The sequence below is a fragment of the Oncorhynchus mykiss genome, chromosome 25 (assembly GCF_057628025.1).
Source record: "Oncorhynchus mykiss isolate SJ-2025 chromosome 25, ASM5762802v1, whole genome shotgun sequence".
In the NCBI taxonomy this organism is placed as follows: Eukaryota; Metazoa; Chordata; class Actinopteri; order Salmoniformes; family Salmonidae; genus Oncorhynchus; species Oncorhynchus mykiss.
In genome coordinates, this window is record NC_143046.1 from 53,447,432 (window position 1) to 53,473,826 (window position 26,395).

The following is a 26,395-nucleotide window of genomic DNA, read 5'->3' on the forward strand; positions in this document are numbered from 1 at the left end:
TGGCAAGACGCATTTATTTTTATACCCAAACGACAAAAGTTTTTTTTAAGTATGCAATGACAACAAAATATCAAAACTAGCTGTTAAAATAATTAAAAAACATTCACAACTGGAATTTCTCACTCAAATCATATTTTTGCATTTCAATACAAACTTTTCTTTACTCCAACCCTACATGGTACAGGTCCTCTTCAGCAGGAGGCATACAACTAACATTAACGACAGTAGCCTTAAAATAATCAATACAATGCACCTGTAGGCTACAACATTGCAGCAACTAGCGTTTCAATGGGAGTGAGTGCAATTGTGTTGCTAGATAGCGCAGCACACCTGCCCTTTACAAGTACAGTAGGTAGGGAGCAGCGTTTGATCGGCTGCCCTCTGATGTTCCTCCTCTTCAGCCCATCCATCTTTATCGCTGGAACAAGGTCAGCTATGACACTAGTGTCATCCTACTGGGGTAGGATCTGGCTACCCTGCTCATAGTAGACCCTGGTCCATCCAAATAGGCCAATTCCTACCCTCATCCATGACTGATCACCCTCTATCAGCACGGAGGTTAGCTAGCAGAACCGGAAGGGAGACTGAACCATCTGAGACTTCCATTGAAGGTTCCACCCAGCTGCATCAGCTATGAGGACTCACAGCATTGACTTAGTGAGGTGGTGGTGGATGTAGTCATTAAGGGGACAAGAACAGGCTAAGTAATGTGCTGGTGCTGGCTTGTCCTTTGGGAATGTACATTGGGGTTTCACTGTTCTGTCCATATATTAGCATTGGTGGGGTTAAAACAAAAACACATTCTTTACATCTAAAGAGTCTTTGTTAACAGGAGTCACTGACATCACTTGAACATGGAAGGACATTGTAAAGGGAAAGGGGTCTAAACGCTGGGGGAGGGCTGAAGGGCGGTGGTGGGAGTGGCCTGTCGGGGGAGGGTGTACATGGCGCCCAGGAACTGGTCTGCGATGCGTCCCGCCTCTCGCAGGCCGCTGAGCAGGGCACCATGCACCGTGGCCGGGTAATTCCGGATAGTGTGCTCCCCAGCGAAGAACAGACGAGGGACAGGCTGCGAAAAAAAAATGGGGAGAGAAAAAAAACAAAACCATCAAAACGACAAACTCATCATCCCAAACATAAATTTGAGTGTTCCCGTCAATTAGTGTGTCAACATCAGAACGACCCTAAAACATCTGTCGGGAACCACTCGGTTTGGTCAAATAATTGTGGGTTGGCTAAGGAGGATGAGATTTGCACACATGCTCTGGTGGTTTAGTGAATGGGATTGGCCCAAAAAATGCATGAAATGTGCAGAGCGACTTTCTAGCGTGTGGTAATATTCAACATTCTCATTGGCTTAGAGCAACGGGCCGTTTAATGATTCAGATGGGGGGGGGGGGGGGGGTTGTTTAAATACCATATCTTAACGGTGACCAACTCTGTTCTGATATTTGTTGATCAAACCTTCCCTACCGAAGCGCTCATATTATGGGCAGCAGCATGAGACAGAGCAGAGAAGCGGGTGAAATGTTACAGCAGTATTTTGACATACACAGGCGAGACGTGCTTTGATAATACAGAGCAAAGTAAGGACTTTTTTTGGGTCCTTTTTTTCAAGATTTTGGGTTTCAGTCAGATTGGGACGATAGATGAGCAAACAAATAAGCTACCACTTCCACCCGTCCAGCCAGAGATCAATTAACCACATCTACAGACCGATTCAGTGAAACAAAAAAATATATATATAAACATTGATTGATTATCAGAGAAGTCACAGGCTTTTTGGTCATGAGTAGGACACGCTGAAGAACAAAATCCACTTGTATAACATGATAGCAAAATGTTCTGATCAGTTAACATATGATCAAACTAGAAAATGTGATCATTAGTGCTCACCTCCCCAACCTAATTGTTACCGAATATCCAAACAGAGATGCAGTGAAAAATCAATCCATGTCAGTTTAGTTATCTAGAGTCCCCCACGATTGTCTCAAAGCAGCGCACTGTCCCAATCAAAACGGTGCCTGAATGATAATCTAGGAGATCACACACACACACACATATTGCTTTAAATATTTGGATAGGACTTTGGGAATTTCAGTAAAAGGAAGAATTTGATACATGCCTTCAATTGCATTAGCCTACTTTACTCCAAAATTTTCAGCCTTCAGTTCATAACTAAATAGTTTCTCTCTGCACTTTTTCTATGCCCAAAGGCTGTTTCGTCTCCTCACTCTGCTGCCGCCCACATCCGCCACGTTGTCCTCCACTCTAGTTTAAATTAATACAGTGCCTTCAGAAAGCATTCATAGCCCTCGACTTTCTCCACTCAATTTCTCACGCAACACCCGATAATGACAAAGTGAAAACATGCTTTTAGAAATATTAGAAAATGTATTGAAAATGAAATACAGAAATAAATCATTTAAAGTAAGTATTCACACTTCTGAGTCAATACATGTTAGAATCCCCTTCGGCAGCGATTACAGTCTTTCTGGGTAAAGTCTAAGAGCTTTGCACATAATATTTTCAAAATTCTTCAAGCTCTGTCAAATTGGTTGTTGATCGTTGCTAGACAACCATTTACAAGTCTTGCCATAGCTTTTCAAGCAGACTAACTAGGCCACTCAGGATCATTCAATGTCTTCTTGGTAAGCAACTCCAGTGTAGATTTGGCCTTGTGTTTTAGGTTATTGTCCTGCTGACACATTAATTCATCTCTCAGTGTCTGGTGGAAAACAGACACAACCAAGTTTCTCTTGGATTTTGCCTGTGCTTAGCACCATTACATTTTTTTTTCAACCTGAATAACTCCTCAGTCCTTAACAATTACAAGCATACCCACAACATGATGGAGAGAGTGGTACTGAGTAATGTGTTGTATTGGATTTGCCCCAAACATAACACTTTGCATTCAGGAAATAAAGTGAATTGCTTTACCACATTTTTTGCAGTATTACTTTAGTGCCTTGTGGCAAACAGGATGCATGTTTCAGAATATTCGTGTTCCTTTTTTTCACTCCGTCAAATGGGTTAGTATTGTGAAGTAACTACAATGTTGATCCATCCTTAGTTGTTTCCTATCACAGCCATTAAACTCTGCAACTGTTTTAAAGTCACCACTGGCTTCAGAGTGAAATCCCTGAACGGTTTCTTTCCTCTCCGGCAACTGAGTTAGGAAGGACGCCTGTATCTTTGTAGTGACTGGGTGTATTGATACACCATCCAAAGTGTAGTTAATAACTTCACCATGCTCAAAGGGATATTCAATGTCTGCCCTTTGCAAGGCAATGGAAAACCTCCCTGGTCTTTGTGGTTGAATCTGTGTTTGAAATTCACTGCTCGACTGAGGGACCTACATAAATCATTTTATGTGTGGGGTACAGAGATGAGGTAGTCATTCAAAAATCATGTTAAACATATCTATTGCACACAGAGCCTATTCAACTTATCTGGTTTGTTAAGCAAATGTGTTGTCTTGAACTTTGGGGGTTAAATAGTTGCCTCCAGACATTTCAGCATTTCATTAATAAATTGGTAAAAAAAATACAATTAAAAAAAGTTCAAATTCCACTGACATTATGGGGTATTGTGTGTAGGCCACAAAACATATCAGTTTAATCCATTTTAAATTCAAGCTGTAACACAGCAAAATGTTGAAAAAGGGGTGTGAATACATTGAAGGCACCGTATACCCTACGGTTTTCTCAAAATGTTCAGGTTCATTTAATTTTTGTGATGTCGGACTATGGCTCAGTCTTCAGCTCACTGGGATTGGGTTGGAAAAGGATAGAATTTTCAGTGTGCTTTGAATTTATGACAACTGTGTGTGAAATAACTACGTTAGGCTAAAGGCTTCCATGGGATAACCTGTTCGGGATAAGGTGCTATTACATTTTTGGCCAATTTGCTGCTGCGCATGTTGTGTATATTGTGGAATTGCATTAGAGCGACATTGGGGGAATTCCCCCCCAGGTCTTGTCATAACATTTTTTGTGGTCGCAGGATCCTGGTGTATAGAGTACCGTTTCCCGGGCACAGACTTAGACTAGTCCTGGACCAGAAAGCACTTTTAAAGGAGATTCTCCACAGCATGCTTATTGACCCAGGAGTTTAATGTCTATCCGGGAAACTGTCTCGTAATGTATCACAGTGGTCAGATGTGTTACCTGTGACGCTCCGGGTATGGCGGGGCCAGGGGTGATGGGCTGGGCCATGAGGTCATAGTCGTTGCCAGAGGAACCGGCCGCCACGTACGAGTAGGAGCCCCGCGCCCAGGGGTCGGCACGCCAACGCGTCACCACTGTTTCCTTGGGCTGCCGTGACAACAAACAGCGGTGAGTTTCCATGCCGATATCAGATTCCAGTAAATATGGTTGATAAATACTAAACAGTTCCAAAGCTAATCAACATGAATAACTACATATGATTAGATTACATGACACCTTTTTTCATGACGTATTTGACTGGTGGTTTGAGAGGACTCATACAAACATAACTAGAACAAAAATTCTGATTCAAGTCAACATTCCGTGATGGGTGGACCAGCAGCCATATTGAATGTAATTCTATTTCTATGTCCAAAGAAAGCCAATTCGCACATGCCTGCGGTACTGCACTGCTTCCAAAGATGCCTTTGAGGATGGCGAGGCAGCGTCCGACGATGACATCATCACTGATGTTCTCCATGATGCCAGCCGCCTCTCCTGCCATCAGTGCCAGCAGTATGGGGGCTGGGGGGGAACACATTGATGAACTTCAGAGGCATAGGTGAATGAAATACTGCCCAAGTCAAAATGGGTGACTTCATCCAAAATGCCACCACGTCTCGATCTCAATTGCTTACAAATCCAGCCTCTCCTTGCGTCCTCCCTTTTATCTGCACTGTGGACAACTTGAAAATTGAAAACTACATGGTGGAAGAAGATCATCATTAGGCCGCCTTTCACCTGGTCAGTTATTTCAGATCAGTGCAATGAAGGAGATGAAAGGACAAACATTTAAATCTAAGAAAACAGGAGTTTTTCCCCCAAGCCACTGTGCTTCTTCCTTGCTTACTCTTTGGAGTTTCAGGCTGGGTATCTGTAAAGCACTTAAAACAACTGCTGATGTAAAAAGGGCTTTTTAAACTACATTTGATTGAGAAAGATCCCAATTGCCACAGTGTTGAGAGAATCGCCTGGTTCACTGTGCTCACCTTTGTAGAGGTTCCAGAAGAGGAAGAGTTCTCCCCTGCTGGCTGTCGTGCTGCCCACATGGCCAAACAGGTTCACACTAGGGTCCCAGAAGACACGGTCAAAGCACAGCACCACCTAGTGACGGGAGGGACACACAATATCAGCATGAGTGATTCAACACACACCAAAAACACATACTAATCTAGTCAGGGCAGTTTCCCAGGCAAAGTTTGGAGTTGGGGCAATAAGTCTGGTTTGGTGGCCTGTGGCGAGGTAACAAAAACAGGTCGGAGCATGGAGACTGGGAGGAATTCTGAGCTCTGGGCCTTTCTGATGATGCTAGTGATCTGGCACAGCTCACTATATGGAAAGAACCCTGAAGAGTCGGACGAATCAGAAGAGAACGGTTTCATAAGAGACACCCGAGGGAAAGATGGAACTTCACCAAATGTGAGAAGCCTGAGCGACTGCATTTCATCATTGCACTAAACACAGAATTAGATAGCGGTTCTATGGTTCCAACCGACTGTTCTATATTTGTCTAATTTGTTTAAGACCCACTTCACACAAAAAATAATTCAGATTACAAAATGCTGTCATTAGGGTGTTTTGCTGATAAAAAGGTTGTGGAGTTTAGGCTCTATTCAATTGGATCCAGAGGCAGCGCTCCCTCTGGTGGCCACGAGGCACCACAAACAGGTCCCACATTGCATAATGATGCAGCATTTTCTGCTGCAGCCGAATTAGGAGATAGAAACTCTGCAGTAGAATGATGCACATTGGGGCTTAGTGAGAAAAGAGGGAGGGAGAAAGTGGAGATTGGATTCTGATCTGATTACTAACAGATTGACAAAACCCTCACTCACACTCCCCAACTCTCCCTCCCAGGGCTGACATAAACTAGGATAAAATGCTATTTTGGAGAGAGGGGTAACATTGTTTTTTTGCACTGTGTATTATGTACAAAACACCTGGGCTGATTCATGCTGGACGCAAAGTGGTGCCTCAGGATGCTAAGGAATTAACAGGGTGAGTGAATGAGGGAAATACATGTCTTGACAGCAGGAAATATCTATGATTTTACTTTGCTTCCTAACAAGTGAGCAAAGAGGCTTTTTTTTTTTAGACATAGATTTGTACAGCAGCAAGTCTCAAGTCTTACATTCATCTCAATCCACATGGATAAACACCTCAAATAAGTGTGGCAAAGCCAAGTGGAGGGGTGTTCCGTACCTTGTTGAGGTTGCCAAAGCCCATCCTCTGGATAGCAGAGGTCTTCCACTCGGGCAGGGGGGGAACAAACTGTACGGCAGGGGGCTGTTGCTTCATGACACCCAGGGGTAGGGTGCATAGAACCGCGTCGCACTTGTAAATGAATGTCTGAGTGGTGGAGCGTGTGTTCACCGCAATCACCTCACAGCCTGGAGATCCGAGAGACATACACGCAATTAGTCAAACAACAACACCCCCCCCACAAAACAAATCTGTGCACCAGATGCAATTCGATGATTGGTACATTTCCTGTTGAAGAAGGCCCTTTATAATAAAGCCATAATATTTGCCATGTGCCATAGGCTACAGTTCAGCAGAGGCATTTTAGGGTTACCACACATGGGATTGTTGTTGTTGAAGGGTCCAAATAAAAAGCTGCCTTTTAAAAACGCATTTCATGCAATACTATGTCATTTACATGACAAAAGACATAAGCTGAATAATTTGTAATACAACACAAATTGAATTCAAACAAAATAGCCAAGGGCAAAGAAGCAACAGATTGTACAATATTAGGGGGCAATATAAAAATGCAACAATTTCAAAGGAAATGAGTCAATAAAAAAAAATAAAGAAATCATTAGGCACTAACCTACGGATTTCACATATGCATCTGTTGGTCACAGATACCCTTAAAAAGAAAAAAGGTAGGGTGTAGACTCGAAAACCAGTCAGTATCTGGTGGGACCATATTGCCTCATGCAATGAGACATCTCCTTCGCATAGAGTTGATCAGGATGCTGATTGTGGCCTGTGGAATGTTGTCCCACTCAATGACGGTGGGAAGTTGCTGGATATTGGCGGGAACTGGAAAACGCTGTCCTACAAGTATCCCAAAGCATCCCAAAGAGGCTCAATACGAGGCTCAATGGGTGACATGTCTGGTGAGTATGCAGGCCATGGAAGAACAGACATTTTCAGCTTCCAGGAATTGTGTACAGGTCCTTGTGACATGGGGCCGTGCATTATCCCAATGAAACATGAGGTGATGGCAGTGTATGAATGGCCAACAATGGACTTCGTCACGGTATCTCTGTGTATTCAAACTGTCATCGATAAAATGTGTTCGTCGTCCAGTTGCATGCTCCCTCAACCCGAGACATTTGTGTGTGTTGTGTCAAAACTGCACATTTTAGAGTGGCATTTTATTGTCCCGAGCACAAGGTGGACCTGAGTAATGATCATGCCGTTTAATGAGTTTCTTGATATGCCACACCTGTCAGGTCAGTGGATTATCTTGGCAAAGGAGAAATACTCAATAACAGGGATGTTAAATTTCTGCAATCTGTTATTTCAGCTCATGAAACATGGGACCAACACTTAACATGTTGTATTTATATATTTTTGTTCAGTGTGTGCATTATTATAAAAACATATAAAAAGCAGAAATACCTTAAGTATTCAGACCCTTTGTTATGAGACTCAAAATTGAGTTCAGGTGCATCCTGATCCCATTGACCATGTTTGAGATGTTTCTACAACTTGAAGTCCGCCTGTGGTAAATTCAATTGATTGCCTGTCCAAACACCGGTCTATATAAAAAAAAAAAGGTCCCACAGTTGACAGTACATGTCAGAGCAAAAAATAAATAATCAAGCAATGAGGTCGAAGGAATTGTCCGTAGAGCTCGGACACAGGAGTGTCGAGAAACAGATCTGACGGAGGGTACCAAGAAGTTTCAGCGCATTAAAAAAAAGGTCCAAGAACACTGTGGCCTCCATTTTTAAATTAAAGAAGTTTAGAACCACCAAGACTCTTCCTAGAGCTGGCCGCCAGGCCAAACTGAGGGAGGTGACCAAGAACCCAATGGTCACTCTGACAGAGCTCCAGAGTTCCCCTGTGGAGATGGGAGAACCTTCCAGAAGGACAAGCATCTCTGCAGCACTCCACCAAACAGGCCTTTATGGTAGAGTGGCCAGACAGAGCTCACTCAGTAAGACATGACAGCCCACTTGGAGTTTGCCAAAAGGCACCTAAAGGACTCAGACCATTAGAAACAAGATTCTTGGTTTGATGAAACATGACAGTGCCTGAGCGGATCGGCGGAGGATGGGAGAAACTCCCAAAATACAGGTGTGCTGAGCTTGTAGTGTCATACCCAAGAAGACATGAAGCTGTAATCGCTGCCAAAAAGGTGCTTCAACATAGTCCCGAGTAAAGGGTCTGAATATTTACTTAAATGTAAATCAGTTTTTTCTAAACATTTTTTTAACAACTTGAAAATAAAAAAACATTGGAAAAAAAACCTTTGACTTGTCATTTATGGGGTATTGTGTGTAGATTGATCAGGGAAACAACTACTTAATACATTTTAGAATAAGGCTGTTATGTAACAAAATGTGTAAAAAGTGAAGGGGTCTGAATACTTTCCGAATGCACTGTATTTCCTCAATGTTATAATTGCTTGCCTCTTGGGCCTCCCACAGACCTTGGCCCAGGGGCTTCAGCCCTGGTAAGTCCCTGCATTCATTTGGCCCTGCACACACAGGTTTCCCACCGCACACACGTTTAACACACACTAACAGGTAACACATGAACAAAGGAATACACAGACTGACACACCCAGACAGACAACACAAAAGAAAAGACAGATTGACAAACGAGCATAAGCGCAGCTACCCACAAATATCCTGTAAACTTACCAGAGGCGGTGTATCGGACCTGACGCACCGCCGTGTTCAGTTTGATGTCCAGGCCCTCGGCCAGAGCCAACGGGGACACAGGAGTAGCCATTCCTCACTGTCAGGTGGCTGCCTGTGAACTCAAAGTCGTCGTCCTGAACAGGAGAAAAAAAAGGGAGGGAGAACACAAAATGTGGGTTATATATGGTTTACAGGAGACAAGGAGAAAACAGCACAACAAATCTATACATTTTAAACACTCAAAGTGAATTATGTCTGGCTTATTATTTGTGGTTTCTGCCTCTGCATTTTTAAAATTATTTTAGGCTAGGTATCTGTAAAACACTTTGTGACAACTGCTGGTGAAAAAAAGGGGGTTCATAAAAAGACATTTGATTGATTGGTTTACAAGAGCTTAGAAGGGTACTTGCAGTTTACGGGGGACTATAGCCTGGTGGTTTGAAAGGAATGAATTCAACAAGATCTGGTGTCTAATAGCCGTGAATAGTACGTGTTTGAAATCGGATCTAGTATGGATGTGCATACTAGGAGAGAGAATTGCCAGGCCAAGATGGATTGGTTTAGGGAAGGGAAAGTCCATGTACTGCAGGAAGAAATCATAAAGGCGCAATATATGGGGCTAGAACGGCAATTGTATAAATCGTGTAACCGACGATTATGGATGAAGCCCATGAAAATAAAATAATAGATAAATGAAGTTGATGAAAATACATTTTAAGGCGACAAACTTTACTCGAAAAGAGCTTCTGGACATCAGAACAGCGATTACTCACCTCGAACTGGACAAAGATTTTTTTTATATAATGAGTCTGGCGTAAAAGACATCCCCATCCTTTGCATGAAGAAAAGACTGAAAGAAAGGTGTGGCGGAGGCCGGAGTGCCTTGTGAGAATTAATCCGCCTTTGCACGTTGGCCAACAGAACAGATGGTTATCACTGGATGATCTACGATCGAGACCGTCCTACCAAACAGGACATTATGTAATATCTTATGTTTCACAGAGTCGTGGCTGAACGACGACACGGATATTATAAAGCTGGCTGGGTTTTCTATGCATCGGCAGGACAGAGCAGCGATGTCTGGTAAGACGAGGGATGTGTGTATATTTGTCAATAACAGCTGGTACGCGATGTCTAATATTAAAGAAGTCTCGCGCTATACACTATTAACCCAGAGAGTCGACTATATTTTTCGTAGCTGTCTATTTACCACCACAAACCGATGCTGACACTAAGACTACACTCAACAAGCTGTATAAGGCAATAAGCAAACAAGAAAATACTAATCCAGAGGCGGCACTCCTAGTGGCCGGGGACTTTAATGCAATTTATATCCGTGCATTATATCGACCAGCATGTCACATGTGCAACCAGAGGAAAATAAACTCTAGACCACCTTTAGTCCACACATAGAGATGGATACAAAGCTCTCCCCCAGCTTCCATTTGGAAAATCTGACCATGATTCTTATGAAAGCAGGAAGTACCAGTGACTCACACATTACAGAAGTGGTCAGATGACGTGGAATGTACACTACAGGACCGTCTTGCTCGCACAGACTGGAATATGTCCCGGGATTCATCCAATGGCATTGAGGAGTATACCACCTCAGTCACCAACTAAAACAATAAGTGTATCAACAACGTCGTCCCCACAATGACCACACGTACATTTCCCAACCAGAAGCCATGGATTACAGGCAACATCCGCACCGAGCTAAAGGCTAAAGCTGCCGCATTCAAGGAGCGGGACACTAATAAGAAATCCCGCTATGCCCTCAGACGAACAGTCAAAGTATCAATAAAGGACTAGGTTTGAATCCTACTACACCGGCTCATCGGATGTGGTAGGGCTTGCAAAATATTACAGACTACAAAGGGAAACCAAACCAACATTAACAAGGCCGCGGGGCCAGACAGATTACCAGGACGTGGCAAGTTTACCAGACCAACTGGCAAGTGACATTTTCAACCTCTCCCTGACAGAGTCCGTAATAACATGTTTCAAGCAGACTACCATAGTCCCAAGCGAAGGTAACCTGCCTAAATGACTACTGCCCCATGGCACTCACGTCTATTGCCATGAAGTGCTTTGAAAAGGCTGGTCACGGCTCACATCAACACCATCGTACCGGAAAACCTAGATCCACTCAAATTTGCACACTGCCCCAACAGATCCACCGATGACACAACCACACTCCACACTGCCCTTTTCCACCTGGACAGAAGGAACACCTATGTGAGAATGCTATACATTGACTACAGCTCAGTGTTCAACACCATAGTGCCCACAAATCACATCACTAAACTAAGGACCCTGGAACTAAACACCTCCCTCTGCAACTGGATCCTGGACTTCCTGACGGGCCGCCTACAGGTGGTAAGGGTAGGCAACAACACATCAGCCATGCTGATCCTCAAGACTGGGGCCCTTCAAGGGTGCGTGCCTAGTCCCTTCCTGTACTCCCTGTTCACCCACGACTGCATGGCCAAGCACGACTCCAACACCATCATTAAGTTTGCTGACGACAAAATAGTGGTAGGGCTGGCGCGGTTTCATCACCACCTGGTATGACAACTGCTCAGCATCCGACCGTAAGGCACTACAGAGGGTAGTGTGTACAGCCCAGTACATCACTGGGGCCAAGCTTCCGGTCATCGAGGACCCCAAAAATTCCAGTCACCCAAGTCACTTTTCTCTCCGCTACTGCACGGCAAGTGGTACCGGAGCACCAAGTCTAGGTCCAAAAGGCTCCTTAACTTGCTTCTACCCCCAAGCCATAAAACTGCTGAACAATTTACATTGACCCCCACCCCCTTTGTTTTTACACTGCTGCGCGCTGTCTATTATTAGTGTCTTGATGCTGTATTGTTTGTCCTTCATGTTCTAATACTTTAATGTTACCCCTTCCTTGTGTTTTTTGTAAGAAATAATTGTAAAAGATATGATTTTGAATGCAGTCACTTTACCCCTACCTAAATGTACAAATTACCTCGACTAACCTCTACCCCTGCACATTGACTCAGTACCAGTACCCCCTGTATATAGCCTCGTTATTGTTATTATATTGTGTTACTTACAACATTTAAGTGTCTTCCTATAGTTGATTGAGTAAATATTTTATGAACTCTATTTCTTCAATTCTGCTGTTGTTTAAGAACATCTACGTAACCATTTCATAGTAAGGTTAAATCCGGTTGTATTCGGCCCATGTGACAAATCAATTTTCATTTGATAAACAGTCAAAAGTAAGCCTGGTTATCATCTAACAATCGATATAAGGAGAGACAAAACTAGACAGTTGAAGAATTGTGTGTTGTAGAACAAACAGATGTCTTTTTGAATGCCTGGATGGCTTCAGTCAAGTGCACATGAGTCAGTTTCAGCGGTAACATGGACTCCTCACAACGTGATGAAACTTTGTTGCCCCTGGTTTCAGCAATGTGTTGTGGCAAACAAGTATCATGAATTGCATGCACCCAAATCACTTTCCAAAAGCAGGGAACACTGACTTGATATAGCTATTCCCTCTGCTAGCTGTCAGCTTGGCTACAATAGTAAACATCGATCATCACGTTTCTGCACATGCAGTCAGGAGCGGAGGAGAAAATCTACATTTTTTTTTTGCTATTTTAATGGTTCTTAGGGTAACCATGGTCATTTGGCTGACAAAACAACCATTATCCAAAATTCCATGACCATCACAGCAATATATACAAATCAATCTACCATTACCTGGTTGCTAAGAATCATATTTAACTAGGCAAGTCAGTTAAGAACAAATTCTTATTCACAATGATGGCCTAAACCAGCCAAACCCGGACGACACTGGGCCAAATTGTGCCCTATGGGACTCCCAATCACAAACGGTTGTGATACAGCCTGGATACAGTCTATATACGGTTCCACAGTTGAAAGTGCACGTTTAAGCAAAAACCAAGCCATGAGGTCGAAGGAATTGTCCGTAGAGCTTCGAGACAGGATTGTGCCTAGGCGCAGATCTGGGGAAGGGTACCAAAACATTTCTGCACCATTGAAGGTCTTCAAGAACACAGTGGCCTCCGTCATTCTTAAATGGAAGAAGTTTGGAACCACCAAACAACTTTTCTTAGAGCTGGCTGCCCAGCCAAACTGAGCAATCAGGGGAGAAGGGCCTTGGTCAGGGAGGTGACCAAGAACCCAATGGTCACTCTGACAGAGCTCCAGAGTTCCTCTGTGGAGATCAGAGAACCTTCCAGAAGGACAACCATGTCAGCAGCACTCCACCAATCAGGCCTTTATGGTAGAGTGACCAGGCGGAAGCCAATCCTCAGTAAAAGGCATTTGACAGGCCACTTGGGGTTTGCCAAAAGGCACGTAAAGGACTCTCAGACCATGAGAAACAATATTCCCTGGTCTGATGAAACGAAGACTGAACTTTTTGACCTGAATGACCAGCTTCCTGTCTTGGGGAAACCTGGCACCATCCCTACGGTGAAGCGTGGCAGCATCATGCTGTGGGGATGTTTTTCAGCGGCAGGGACTGGGAGACTAGTCAGGATCGAGGGAAAGATGAACAGAGCAAATTACAGAGCGGTCGTTGATGAAAACCTGCTCCAGAACGCTCAGGACCACGGACACGTTGATACAGGTGTGCCAAGAGTGTAGCGTCATACCCAAGAAGACTCAAGGCTGTAATCACTGCCAAACGTTCAACAAAGTACTGAGTAAATAGTCTGAATACTTATGCAAATGTGATGTTTTTTATTTATTTGCTATAATTTCTACAAACTGATTTTGCTTTGTCATTATTGGGTATTCTGTGTAGATTGACAAAGGAAAACAATACAATTTAATCAATTTTAGAACAAGGCTGTAACATAACAAAATGTCTAAAAAGTCAAATGGGTTTAAATACTATCAATAACCAAAAATAATATTTTTCAGCTATTTGAAGCTGGTGTACAAAACCGAAAGCAAGACGCAAAAGCGAAACTTAAGGACGAGAAACAGAAGTATTACACATAGAATGGATCCACCACATATCAGAATGGCTTTCATTGAGGATGATAGATATAGAACTCACATTCTATGTGAATTTGGTCAGATCAACTACAAAGCTACATACTGGACCTAAGTGAGTGTGAGTGTACCTGATCCCAGTGCTTGAGTGAGAGAGTAGAGAGGGGCGTGGCATTGGCAAATTCCAAGTTGGCAAAGTGCCAGTCAAGGATCTGCCTGTCCCGGGACGACAAGTACACGTCACTGTGGAGAGATCGGCAGAGGGTGAAAAAAAAAGAGAAGAACAGACGAATGCGAGCACATCTAGCCTGGTCCCAGATCTGTTTGTACTTTTGTCTACTCCATTGTCATTGACAAGCTAAACATTACCATGACAATTCCATAAGAAAGAGCCGAGACAGACTGGCACCCAGGCTAGAGCACACCCACATGCTTAAAGAATAGCACAACAGCAGCCCTTTACAGTGGAGCGAAGGTGTTCAAGTGTTACCTGGGTGGGTTGGCCTCCAGTTCCTGAAGCTTCTCCTCCAGTTTGACCTGCGACTCCACCAGCTCATCATACTCCTACAGGAGAGGGGAAGAGAAAGGAGTTTAACACTGAGACATGGGGCCTCCCCGAGTGGCATAGCGGTCTAAGGCCGGGATGTCGTCGTCTCATCGCGCTCTAGCGACTCCTTGTAGGCGGGCCGGGCCCCTGCAAGCTGACTTCGGTCGGCAGTTGTAGAGGGTTTCCTCCAACACATTGGTGCGGCTGGCTTCCGGGTTAAGCGAGTAGTGTGTCAAGAAGCAGTGCGGCTTGGCAGGGTTGTGTTTTGGAGGATGCATGGCTCTCGACCTTCGCCTCTCCCGAGTCAGTACGTGAGTTGCAGCAATTGGGACAAGACTAACTACCAATTGCGGAAAAAAAGTGGTAAAGGTACAAAACGAGGAGAGAGACCATTTATTTTCCTTGGCAAGACACCAAGGCCGCCAATGGAGCATTCAGGAAACCATTTGAAGTCGACTGGTTTCAGACATGGGGGCCAACCTGAGCAATAGAACGGGAAACACTGGAGTACATCTATTTGTGCACACAAGAAGGTTTAAAGTAAAGTAAGAAGGACATCAGCCCACTCAGTTTAATGGACTGAGTCACCCTGTCCAGGTTTCATCACCTACCCCTGCAGCCATTGACACCCACCTTCCCAAGGCCTCCCCAACCCTGTTCTAGCCACACTCTGTGTGTGTGTGTGTGTGTGTGTGTGTAAACCATTTCCAGCCAGACAGACCAGGCTGAGTCAAGCCTTAGAAGTGCCTTTTCAGGAGGAAGTCAACCAAAAGACGAGTCGAGTTCAGACAGCAGCTGTGTTTAAACTTGCTTCCCAAAAATACACTTGAGGTGGAGCTTTATCTGCACTGAAAGTGATGCTGAACTGCCTTTAATGATACACACAGGCAAAGCATTAGACCACTCAAATACATGCTGCAGAAACCTTCATGTTTACCATTTTTTTGTCTCCGAGGCACATCCTTAGATCTACTTATGTCGAATTTTCACTTAGTCGTGCATTGACGTCAATGGGAAATTTGGTGAAAATTAGATTTAAGTGAAAGTTAGGATGTGCCCCTATGGTCTCAAGTACACTTCTGTCTCCTTGGCTTAAAGGGACACTTCGGGATGTTGGCAATCTACTTCCCCAGAGTCAGACATTTTTAGGTCTCCGTGTCCAGTAGGAAAGAAGTTAGAGGTACTTTGGGAGCCGATGCTAACTACGGTTATCAGGTCTATGGGTATCTACTAGCACGCTAGTGGACAGCTAGTTAGCAATTGCACTAGCACTAGTTAGCAACTTCCTTCAAACTGCAAGCAGAGATAAAAAATAATAATAATTTAAAAACACATCCACGAGTTCATCTGACTTTGGGGAAATAGACAAAGGGTCTCATTGCGAAAATCCCGAAGTATCCCTTTAAATGACCCAAATCCAATCCACCCATTTACTATATTAACATGGTTTGCGCTAAGCTCATACTGTGGCAGAAAGTCAGCTATAATCATTAAGCCCTGTATTTCCCCCTAATAAGTTTACTCAAATGAAGTTAAGACTTGAATGGAAGAGATACTTGCTATATAACAACCACAATTATTTTGGAAATCTGAGTAACATTTTTCATTAGTTGATTGAAATGCCATCAACAGCAGTACACAGATCCTACTTGACCATTTCTATTCACAAATGCGAGTGAATTGCACACACCGTGGAGCCCTGACCACCTGCCATTTTTTTACCCCCTTTTCTCCCCAATTTCATGGTATCCAATTGTTAGTAATTACTATCTTGTCTCATCACTACAACTCCCGTACGGGCTCGGGAGAGACGAAGGCATGCGTCCTCCGAAACACAACCCAACCAAGCCGCACTGCTTCTTAACACAGCGCGCATCCAACCCGGAAGCCAGCAGCACCAATGTATCGGAGGAAACCGACCTGGTCAGTGTGCACTGCGCCCGGCCTGCCACAGGAGTCACTGGTGCGCGATGAGACAAGGATATCCCTACCGGCCAAACCCTCCCTAACCCGAACGACGCTAGGCCAAGCCTGGGCGCGAACCCAGTCTCTCTGGTGGCACAGCTAGCGCTGCAGTGCCCTAAACCACTGAACCACCCGGGAAGCTGAAATAGACATCTTACCCACATTTGGCAGGTGTTCGTTTTAGGCCCTGGAAAACGCTCTGATAATTGCCCAAAAATAGTTGAATTGAAAGCACATACATTGAGAACACCTTTAACTGAATCCAATTGTGTCTGGAGGCTAGAAATAGGTGATGCTCCAGCTAATGACTCCAGCTGTTATATGCATGGCTTATCCACATTGTGTGAGAGTCTGGAGGAAGTACCACGCGGTACAAGAATGAAGTTTGTTTTGGAAAAACAAATAAGCAAACGGGAAAGTAATCAAAGTAATGTGCCATTAACTGCTTGCAGCTTGAAGCTATTCGTATGGAACAAGTAGGGCCCTATCAAATCTGTTTTAAGATGTTCTAAGGCCACAACCATGCTTAAACCGCATCAGGAGTCCACTTGAGGTCTGGGGAAAAATGGAAGAAACCTATCCTCTGCCTCCACAGTAGGGTGGTGTGACAGAGCACAAGTAACCTCACCTTGCAGAGTGCAGCGAGGTCGCGGTGCTTGCTCTTGACCAGGAACTCGGCAGTGATGTCTCTGGGGGGCTTGACCTCACTGGCCTCCTTGTGCTGCTGATGAAGCTCCTTGACCCTCTCCTTGGTACCCACCATCTGAGAGAATGAGGGGGAAGAGAGAAAGGTAGATAGACAAGAGGAGAAAACAGATTAAAGGAGGGAAAAGAGTACATCTACAGGGATCTACATTAAAGCTACTTTTGTTGTCATTTTTGACCTCAGATACAGTGGTACTCATGGTCAACCTTGTTCAACAGCTCCTTGAGATCCTCTTGGGTCTTGACGATCTTCTTCCAGTGCTCTATCTGCTCATCTTTCACATGTTTCTCCTGCAACCTATTGGAAGTTACCAGTCAAAAGAACACCTAAGAATTGATATGTGCCGTTGAGAAAGAGGGATATTTTTTATTTTTATTAAAAACTAAATACAACCATCGCCACAGAATTTGTGCAAGTTGCCAAGACCTGCATATGCCTGGACAAAGGGCCAAACACTTACTGAATGACCACCTCCAGGGCCTGTCCCAAGGACACAGGCTTGTTGTTGAGGAAGTTGAAGTCCAGCTGGTGGCTGAGGTAGGAGGTGGCCTCCAGCAGACGGTTGAACTCCTGCTCCACCATCTCGTCCTTCTCCTTGGGCACCTGATGATTAGGTCAACATTAGGATTATAGAATTGAAATATTAATAATGAACAATGTGATTAAAGCATTTCATGTTATTCATGAACATGCAGTCATAAAGGAAGAGCAATCCAATTTAGAAAGGAATCGCTTCCTCGACCATTAGAGACGTGATCAAGAGAAATAAACCTGGGGGGGGGGGGGGAGTGGGGAAAAAGCTATTGCTGACTACAAGGCTTCGACAGACAGTTAACACAGACAGGTGCCTTTCAGGACACTCAAGGACAGACCCAAGTTCTATTACGGTCTACTTCAATGTGTACCGACATCGTATTGAACATGAATTATTAACAATAGGTGAACAATGTTATCATGTAGTAAAGCAATACATACGCTTGTGCATCGTTCACCCTTTAGCAGTCCACCAGATGATAACCACGGGAGGGGGTCGAGAGGGGAGAGAATTAACAGATTAAATAAACAAACTTACAATATAACTTTTTTTTTTTTTTTTTTTTTTTTTAAATGGGTGTATTTGTGCATCTCTGAGCAATGTTGTTCTCTCGATTCCCGGGGTAATTTCATATGTTCATGTGTTTGAGCTTTTCGCTGGTATGTTGTGTCATTTGATTCAAAATGTGTGACTCTTTCCTTTAAAATGTTAAACAGATGTAACCACACTTTGAAAAAGGACACTTATTTAGCTTCCCCTGCAGAAAAGGAAATCAGTCGCGCTGTATGGAGAGTGACCAGCTGCCCTATCCCTGACTACCACCTCTGAACAGGGTCATTTTCATTAGGCACCAAACAAAATAAAATGGACTGAGACAGGTAGGGACTACCTCAACTTGTCCAATAAGAAGAGATAATTTCCGTTTTGCGTTGAAAAACGTTTCTCTATGTTTGGCCCTAATGAACAGGACCCTGGCCTGAAAATAACCCCAAACATCCTACCGCTGCATGACAGAGGGAGAAAATAATAGTTTGAAGAGAACACTGCTGGTTATTTCCAGTCTAACGGTATTACATTGGGAGAGTCTGGCCTCAACAAAGAGAGGGCAGAGCTGCTGTTGATGACACGCTAGGCTAAGCGGCTAACTGAATCCACCCTGCTAAGTGGTTAACTGAATCCACCCTGCACTTTGCTCGCGTTCCGCGGAAACAAGCTGCCCTGCGGACAAAGTAAGGGCCCCGCTAACACAGCACATAGTGGTGTGCTGGACGAAATCTAAACATCTTCAGCACAAGAGGTAAATAACAAAACGCAGAGAGTTAACATTGGGGGAAACGAAATAAATGTCTACATACAGTACAATGGTTGTAGGTTACATTTGTGGTTAGCAGACACTTCAAAGTCGAGCGTGCTTGCACGAGACACCAAAGTAATACGACAATTCATTTTGTTATAATGTTCTACAAGCATTTCACTCTACTGCAGTGCATTGGCATTATATGGAGTGTGTGGCCTAAACCTCATAACTCAAACTAAGTGAATGGCCCAAATAGCTAGCGATGCAACACTCACAGCTTGACCGTTGGCTTCGTACAGAGGACACTTCTGTTTGATCTTGGCTAGCTCCATGTTAACCTGCTTGCTGACCACCGCCATGGGATTTCCTCCTAGAACACACCAGATAGAACATCAGGATATAGGCATACAGCCATAGAATCTATAGACTAGTTCTATGCCCACAATATCACATAAGCTATTAGGTAGCAATGTTAAACTATGACATTAGTTGTAGTTCTAACAGCCTGGCTGGATAGATAGCGTAGATTTTTTTATTGCATATATTGAATGTGATAAAAAATATGAATATGACTAAACTTGGTATCATTTGAAATTGTCGTTTTTACAGTCTTCCATAAAACAAAGAAGAAAAGTGACAAATCGTAATTTGCCTGTCCAGTCCTATTTCTTCAGATTACATTGATCAGGGCGTCTTAGCAGGAGTGCTGATATAGGATCAGTTTAGCGTTTTAGGTCATAATGAAGACATGTTTATGGACAGATCCTAGATCAGCACTCCTACTCAGACACTTGGCTCATATGGGCCCAGACTACATTTACATGGTCAACACCACCCTCTGCTGGTGAGAAGCTGTCATAGCAGGCCCATTTGAAATTACTGTTCAAAGTGGCTTTCAAATCATGTACATTAGAGGTTGACATAGGAACAGGACTCCCATGGGTCTTGTGGGTCCAGCGAGATTCCTACAGGAACTGGAGTGAAATTCTAGAGCCAAGTTCGGGAGAGGATTAACAGCCCACAGGAACGGGCAGTACAGGAATCCTTTTAAACTGAGTTGTGTGTTATAAGCAGTTTTAGAAAGACATGATTTTACCCCCCCTGCCCCTCCAACAGGAACACATGTTCTTCTGTTTTCAATCACAATATATAAATAAAATAGGCCCTTCAGCTGAGCAGGCAATGGAAAATTGCTCTCTCTCGTCCAAGTGGAGCCGTTGCTATGGACACACACACACACAGAGAGAGCACATGGAGCGTAGGGAAGGCGCGGGGGAGAGACAGACGAGCAGCTAACGGAGGAAGTTACTTCTGATTTGGGCATGTTAAAATGAGCACGGGATGGAAGTGATTTTTATTGGGACAGGATAGGAAAGGTATCAGGGTTATAGAACTGTTGCGGGGGGGATTGACAAGATGGCACAGGAATTTATTTTCACTGCCGTGTAATGTTCATTACCACCGGCACTGGCTGTACGTGTGTGTAATTGTGTGTGTCTATGAATGAATGCTTTACCCAGTCCTGTCACCACCATGGCCCCCAGATCAGCCACATAGTTGCCCTTCCGGAACGTGGCCACTCTCCCCCCAACACGGTCCTGAGGAAACAATAACCAAATTACCACAACAAAGAGGAAAACCCTAACCATTAGCTGTTCCACCAGGCCGAAATGTTGCATTACTGGTCAGTATCACTGTATTAGCTGAAGGTTAGATGTAGGTCGTGTTCAATTGGCACAAAATGGAAGAACACCGATGTCATTTCTCACCTTGTCCAATAAGAAAAATGTTGGTTTTCAATTGCGAAGTGTTTTGCTACAGCGTGCCCCAATGAACTTGGGCTCGTATCGATGTGTGATGCGCTATTGACCCACCCTGGCCTCCAGTACTGTCACATCCATGCCGAAACTCTGCAACTGCCGCGCGGCCGCCAGCCCAGACACACCCCCTCCGATGATGATCACCTTGCCTGTCTTCTTTGCTACATTGACACAGGGGAACTAGAGTGATTAACAATCACATAACCAGCTATTTTGACACATCGATAAAAACGAATTATGTTGAGTCACATAAGGTTTAGGGTTGAACCCCCAAATTATTATAACGCCTTGCTATTAACCAATCAGCATCAAGGATCCAAACAACCCATTTTATAATTGAAAATAATGCCACTGTTGATTAGATGCTTTTTTTCTTCAGTTGCACTTCTCCACTCAGATGAGAATTCACAAAGGAGCATTCTATCAGGAGTCAGTGCTCCGACTGATGTGAATGTACTTTTCCTCTGGAAATTCTCAAGATTAGCCTACTTTTCTCTGGTAAAATGCAAGATAAAAAATGATATAAAGAATGTAGGTTATTGAACCTTTAACTAAGCAAGTCAGTTCAGAATTTGTTCTTATTTACAATGACGGCTTAACGGGGAACTGTGGGTTAACTGCCTTGTTCAGGGGCAGAACGACAGATTTTTACCTTGTTAGCACGGGGACTCGATCCAGCGACAGTTATGAATACTTAGGACCCTAAAGAGGACTTTCTACTGACTCTGAAAAACACTAAAAGAAAGATGCCCAGGGTCCCTGCTCATCTGCGTGAAAGTGCCTTAGGCATGCTGCAAGGAGGCATGAGGACTGCAGATGTGGCCAGGGCAATAAATTGCAATGTCCGTACTGTGAGACGCCTAAGACAGTGCTACAGGGAGACAGGACGGACAGCTGATCGCCCTCGCAGTGGCAGACCACGTGTAACACCTGCACAGGATCGATACAACCGAACATCACAACTGCGGGACAGGTACAGGATGGCAACAACAACTGCCCGAGTTACACCAGAAACGCACAATCCCTCCATCAGTGCTCAGACTGTCCGCAATAGGCTGGACTGAGGGCTTGTAGGCCTGTTGTAAGGCAGGTCCTCACCGGCAACAACGTCACCTATGGGCACAAACCCAACGTCGCTGGACCAGACAGGACTGGCAAAAAGTGCTCTTCACTTACGAGTCGCAGTTTTGTCTCACCAGGGATGATGGTCGGATTTGCGTTTATCGTCGAAGGAATGAGCGTTACACCGAGGCCTGTACTCTGGAGCGACCTGACATGACCCTCCAGCATGACAATGCCACCAACCATACAGCTTGTTCTGTGCGTGATTTCCTGCAAGACAGGAATGTCAGTGTTCTGCCATGGCCAGTGAAGAGCCCAGATCTAAATCCCATTGAGCACGCCTGGGACCTGTTGGATCGGAGGGTGAGGGCTAGGGCCATTACTCTACTAAACTTTTCTTTAATGTGCTGACCAAACTTGTGAAACAGACATCTACAATTGGTTCCAATTTGGACTGACCAAATTCCAACTACTTTTCAGCGTCCATGGACGTCCGGTGCTCAGTGGGGGAGATGGTTGGTTACAGTAAATGGAAAGAGGGGGCTCATGGGTAAGTGTCAGTAAGGGTTGAGAGAGGTGACATTAACTGGAGAGAGAGAGGGACAGGGAGAGAGACTCTTGCTTTGACCAGCATGCGAGCATGCGACAGAAAGAAAAATAAAACAATTATTAGCTGAACATAACAGTATGCCAGTGGGAGGCAAGACAGTAGCAGGTGATCCAACTGTGGTTTGTGACTACTATGAATTCCCATTGTAGCCAATTGAGTTGCAGTCATTCTACTACTCATTATGTTACCAATTTGGTTGTGGTCACTTAATAAATCATAAACCACATCTTTATCAGTAAAAATACTATAAATAATTGGTAGGTCTACCTTCACTTGTTACTTCTGTGAACTTTCATTATAGTCCCTCATGATATTTCGACACTACAAGGTCGCACTTTGTGTAAAAATTGTTTGAAAACAAATGCCTGCAATTTCAGCCTGTTCAGGTGGGATGGAACTTTTGTCCCACATCATGACATCGCAATGTGACCCGAATATAATAGACCAATGACTGTTCATATGGGAAAGGAGGTGGGCTCTAGATCATCCAATCAGCCAATCAGGGCTGTGTGTTAAAATATTCAACCGTATGCCCTAACGCCCACACAATCAGATTGGAGGAAATAAATGATTAAATATATTTCGAAGTTATTTTCATTAAATAAACTGTGATTTATTAGACATATTGATCATTGAAAATGTTTTTATAAGTAGCATTACAAAGACTGCGTGGGGAGGGGGGGTTTAAAGATATGTGGGGTTTTGGTAACAATGACAAGGCAATAGGTAATATTTCTTAAACTTACAGAAGGATAATAATTTCAGCAAAAATGAAACGTTGATATTAGTTCACAGGGGTCTTTACTTCAACAGTGTTTTGATGTATTACTAATAGCGTTTAAGACCTTTTCTGCTAGTTGTTTTGTAAGACCCTCTTTCCTCTGTATATACACCGTAATAAAAAGTAAAAAAAACAGACTCCGCTTTAATTTGACACCAAATTTGATGTGCTCCTATGAACAGCTCTTTGGGCTTTTTTTTTTACATGGAAATGCCCATATCTAAAATGTGAGCATAAGCATTGTACATGCAGTTACTATAGTATATCGGGCAGATAGTAAAAGGCTAATGTACTCACTTGGTAAAGGCTTGACTCTCTTGTAGATGCCAAAGTTGATGAGGCCGTGTCTCTCCAGGTAACTGTGTATCCTGTGCACCAGCACTGTATCACTGTTGTATGGCGCTTCAAGTTGTTGTGTTGTGGCTTCGAAGGTTAGCTGGATTTTCGGGTTATCAAGCCAAAGTTGGAGCTGAAACAAATAATTTGCCACAATTTCAGACCCAAATCCAAATGTACAATCTTCTCCAGAACTAAGCACGTCTTGTTAATGAAGTAGGTGTGTTCTCACTGTGCGGTTGCGGATGTACAGGAACACTTTCTGCGTCTGCTGGGGCCCGCTGATGATGTCCGGGAAGCAGGCGGCCTCCTGGGAGGTCATGCGATCATGGGGCAGGCGGCTCTGGAACGCAGCTCCCTCCACACCTGGAAAACCAAAAACACGCCACCCTCAACACCCGTCCTGACACACACACACACCTTTCGCTGCCCAATGTTACATTTGCGCTCACTTTCGCACAGTCCAACTCACACTCACCAGAGGGCTCCTCAGGCTCGCTGTCCACCTCCTCCTCCATGGGCGGCGCCGGTGGCGGGATCACCTGCTTGCGCTCCTTCTCCGCCTTGGCATTGCGCTCCTCCTCAGAGTAGTATTCGTCCTCAGACAGATTGGCCAGGCTCTCGTCCATCTCGCGGTACTCCACCTGCAACAAGAGGCACAATAAACGCTCCATTAAAACCACGTTCCGGCTCACCTAAGATGAAGCAAATGGTCATGTTTCGCTAAGATGGGTGGACATGTATTATAGGTTGTTACTTTTGATCGCTTGCGGCGGCTTGTCCTGCGACCCTCAGCCGTGTCCAGGTCCACCCCCCCGGGGCCAGGGAGGTGGGGCTGCGGGGGCCCACCAGGTTCCCCACTCGGAGAGGCCCGCTCCTTCTTTTTGATCTCCACGGCGCCTGGGGCCAAGGGAGGGGCCCCCATCTGGACAGGAGCCTGGGCCTCAAGGGACCGCTCACCTCCCCCTGGCGCCAAGGAGGTGGAAGCGGCAGAGGAAGATGAACCTGCGTCTGACTTCTTACTCGACAGCATCATGGAGGAAGATAGAGGCCTCTCCTTGAAAAACCAAAACCGACATCAGCCAAATCCATTTGCTGCTCTAGAGTTGTCTGTGATATGATAATCTAGGATGACCAGAGTTAGTTTTTTCAAAATGCTGATCCATTGTGGTCACAAACAATAAAAAGCTATGATATTGAATATTAGCAAAAAGTCTGTATTTGGCAAATATTAAATAAGATTACAATGAATTGCTGTTCATAAAGAGAAAAAAATAATTTCAACAGCCAGGAAAAAAATATTATCAACATAGCTAAGAAACACCAGTTATATAGTACAGGGAGAATATTGTAGTTTAGAGAAATATTGTAGCTAGTTTTTATCAGCTTAACTACCATTTAGAAAAACTGAAAAACTGAATGTTTATGTATTCAAGGTTTCATAACCTTCTGTACAATTAATGCACTCACTTTCTATATGGATAATATATCATGATGTCAAAATATGGAAATGAGTTCTTACAACTCCATAACAGCTAACTAAATACATGAACCAAGCTATACTTAAAGATGAGGATGCATTAGAAGTGCACCAACTAGATGCGTTGACAGATGACAAATGTAAGAGGGCTCCACAATAACCTTGTCTTGCTTTACCCATTTCTCCGTGGACCTGGTATTATCCATTCAAACACTAAGAAATAAAAGACAGAATCAGAAATACGGTCATGAACAACAGTAAAGTCCACCAAGCCAGGCAGCTAGACAATCAGTCCTGGGGTGTAACGTTAATCAGTCGAAACAATTGAACACCTAAATGTTTTGCTACTAAAACGAGAGTTTATATTGGACAAATTCAGGTAGGTCGCTCCCCGTTTCGTTCGAGACAAGTTTTGCAAAATAATCGGCGTAACGAATACACGCCTGGTTTATTGGCTAACTAGGAGTAGGTGACTAGGAGTTAGTAATGAATAATGAGCTAGCTACACAGCTATCAGTTAGCGACGTCTAACTAGTTACTTCATTTTTTGCTATTGTATTTCAAATATGTGGAGAATAACCATTAGTATATAGGCCAACTACTTGGTTCGTATTAACAGCCTTTTCGATGGTTTCGTAAGAAAACATGTCGGACAGTCAGCCAGTTCTTGGAGCAAACAAGCTAGCCATCTGCCTGGCTAAACCATACTGCCAACTACCTATCTATACTATAAAACCCTCTGACGTCGTTAAAACCTAGTTAGCCAACATTGCTTCTATGACTTAACAAGGTCAACGATCGGCGTCGTGGGCGTTGTCTGACTAGTATATTATTCCTGTTGTACTGCATACATAGGGTTCACGAGCTCATCAATTTAACTACGGTAGCTAACACTAGCTAGCAGGCTAACAATGAGTCTCACTCAGCAGCAACTAAGTGTCTGTGTGTTGGCTAGCAACTACCAGTGAAAACATTGCACTCCACTCACGTTAGTAGCTACGCTATGACATCGCATTTCACTATACAGCCAATATTGGGGCCGTGAGTTGAAGAGTAAAACATAACAACATGCATACAAGTATTACTGTACCTCTAGATCGCCGCAATCAATATGTCAACACAAAGACAAATCCCATCCCTTCCTCTCGTTGAATAATATGATCC

General features: G+C 44.0%; 1 protein-coding gene across 1 annotated transcript; it reads right to left on the reverse strand.

Annotated features, from left to right (window-relative positions):
* LOC110505285 (lysine-specific histone demethylase 1A) lies at window positions 1–26,395 on the reverse strand. The gene is given in 22 exon segments (XM_090220494.1): window positions 1–1,069; window positions 4,170–4,316; window positions 4,606–4,733; window positions 5,198–5,312; window positions 6,411–6,598; window positions 9,092–9,158; window positions 9,160–9,225; window positions 14,224–14,335; window positions 14,583–14,656; window positions 17,233–17,367; window positions 17,517–17,607; window positions 17,771–17,913; window positions 18,286–18,303; window positions 19,418–19,512; window positions 20,659–20,740; window positions 21,017–21,123; window positions 23,713–23,884; window positions 23,984–24,117; window positions 24,224–24,395; window positions 24,509–24,808; window positions 25,408–25,444; window positions 26,322–26,395. Coding segments are annotated over 21 exon segments (2,562 nt in total). The 5' UTR covers window positions 25,438–25,444; window positions 26,322–26,395; the 3' UTR covers window positions 1–883.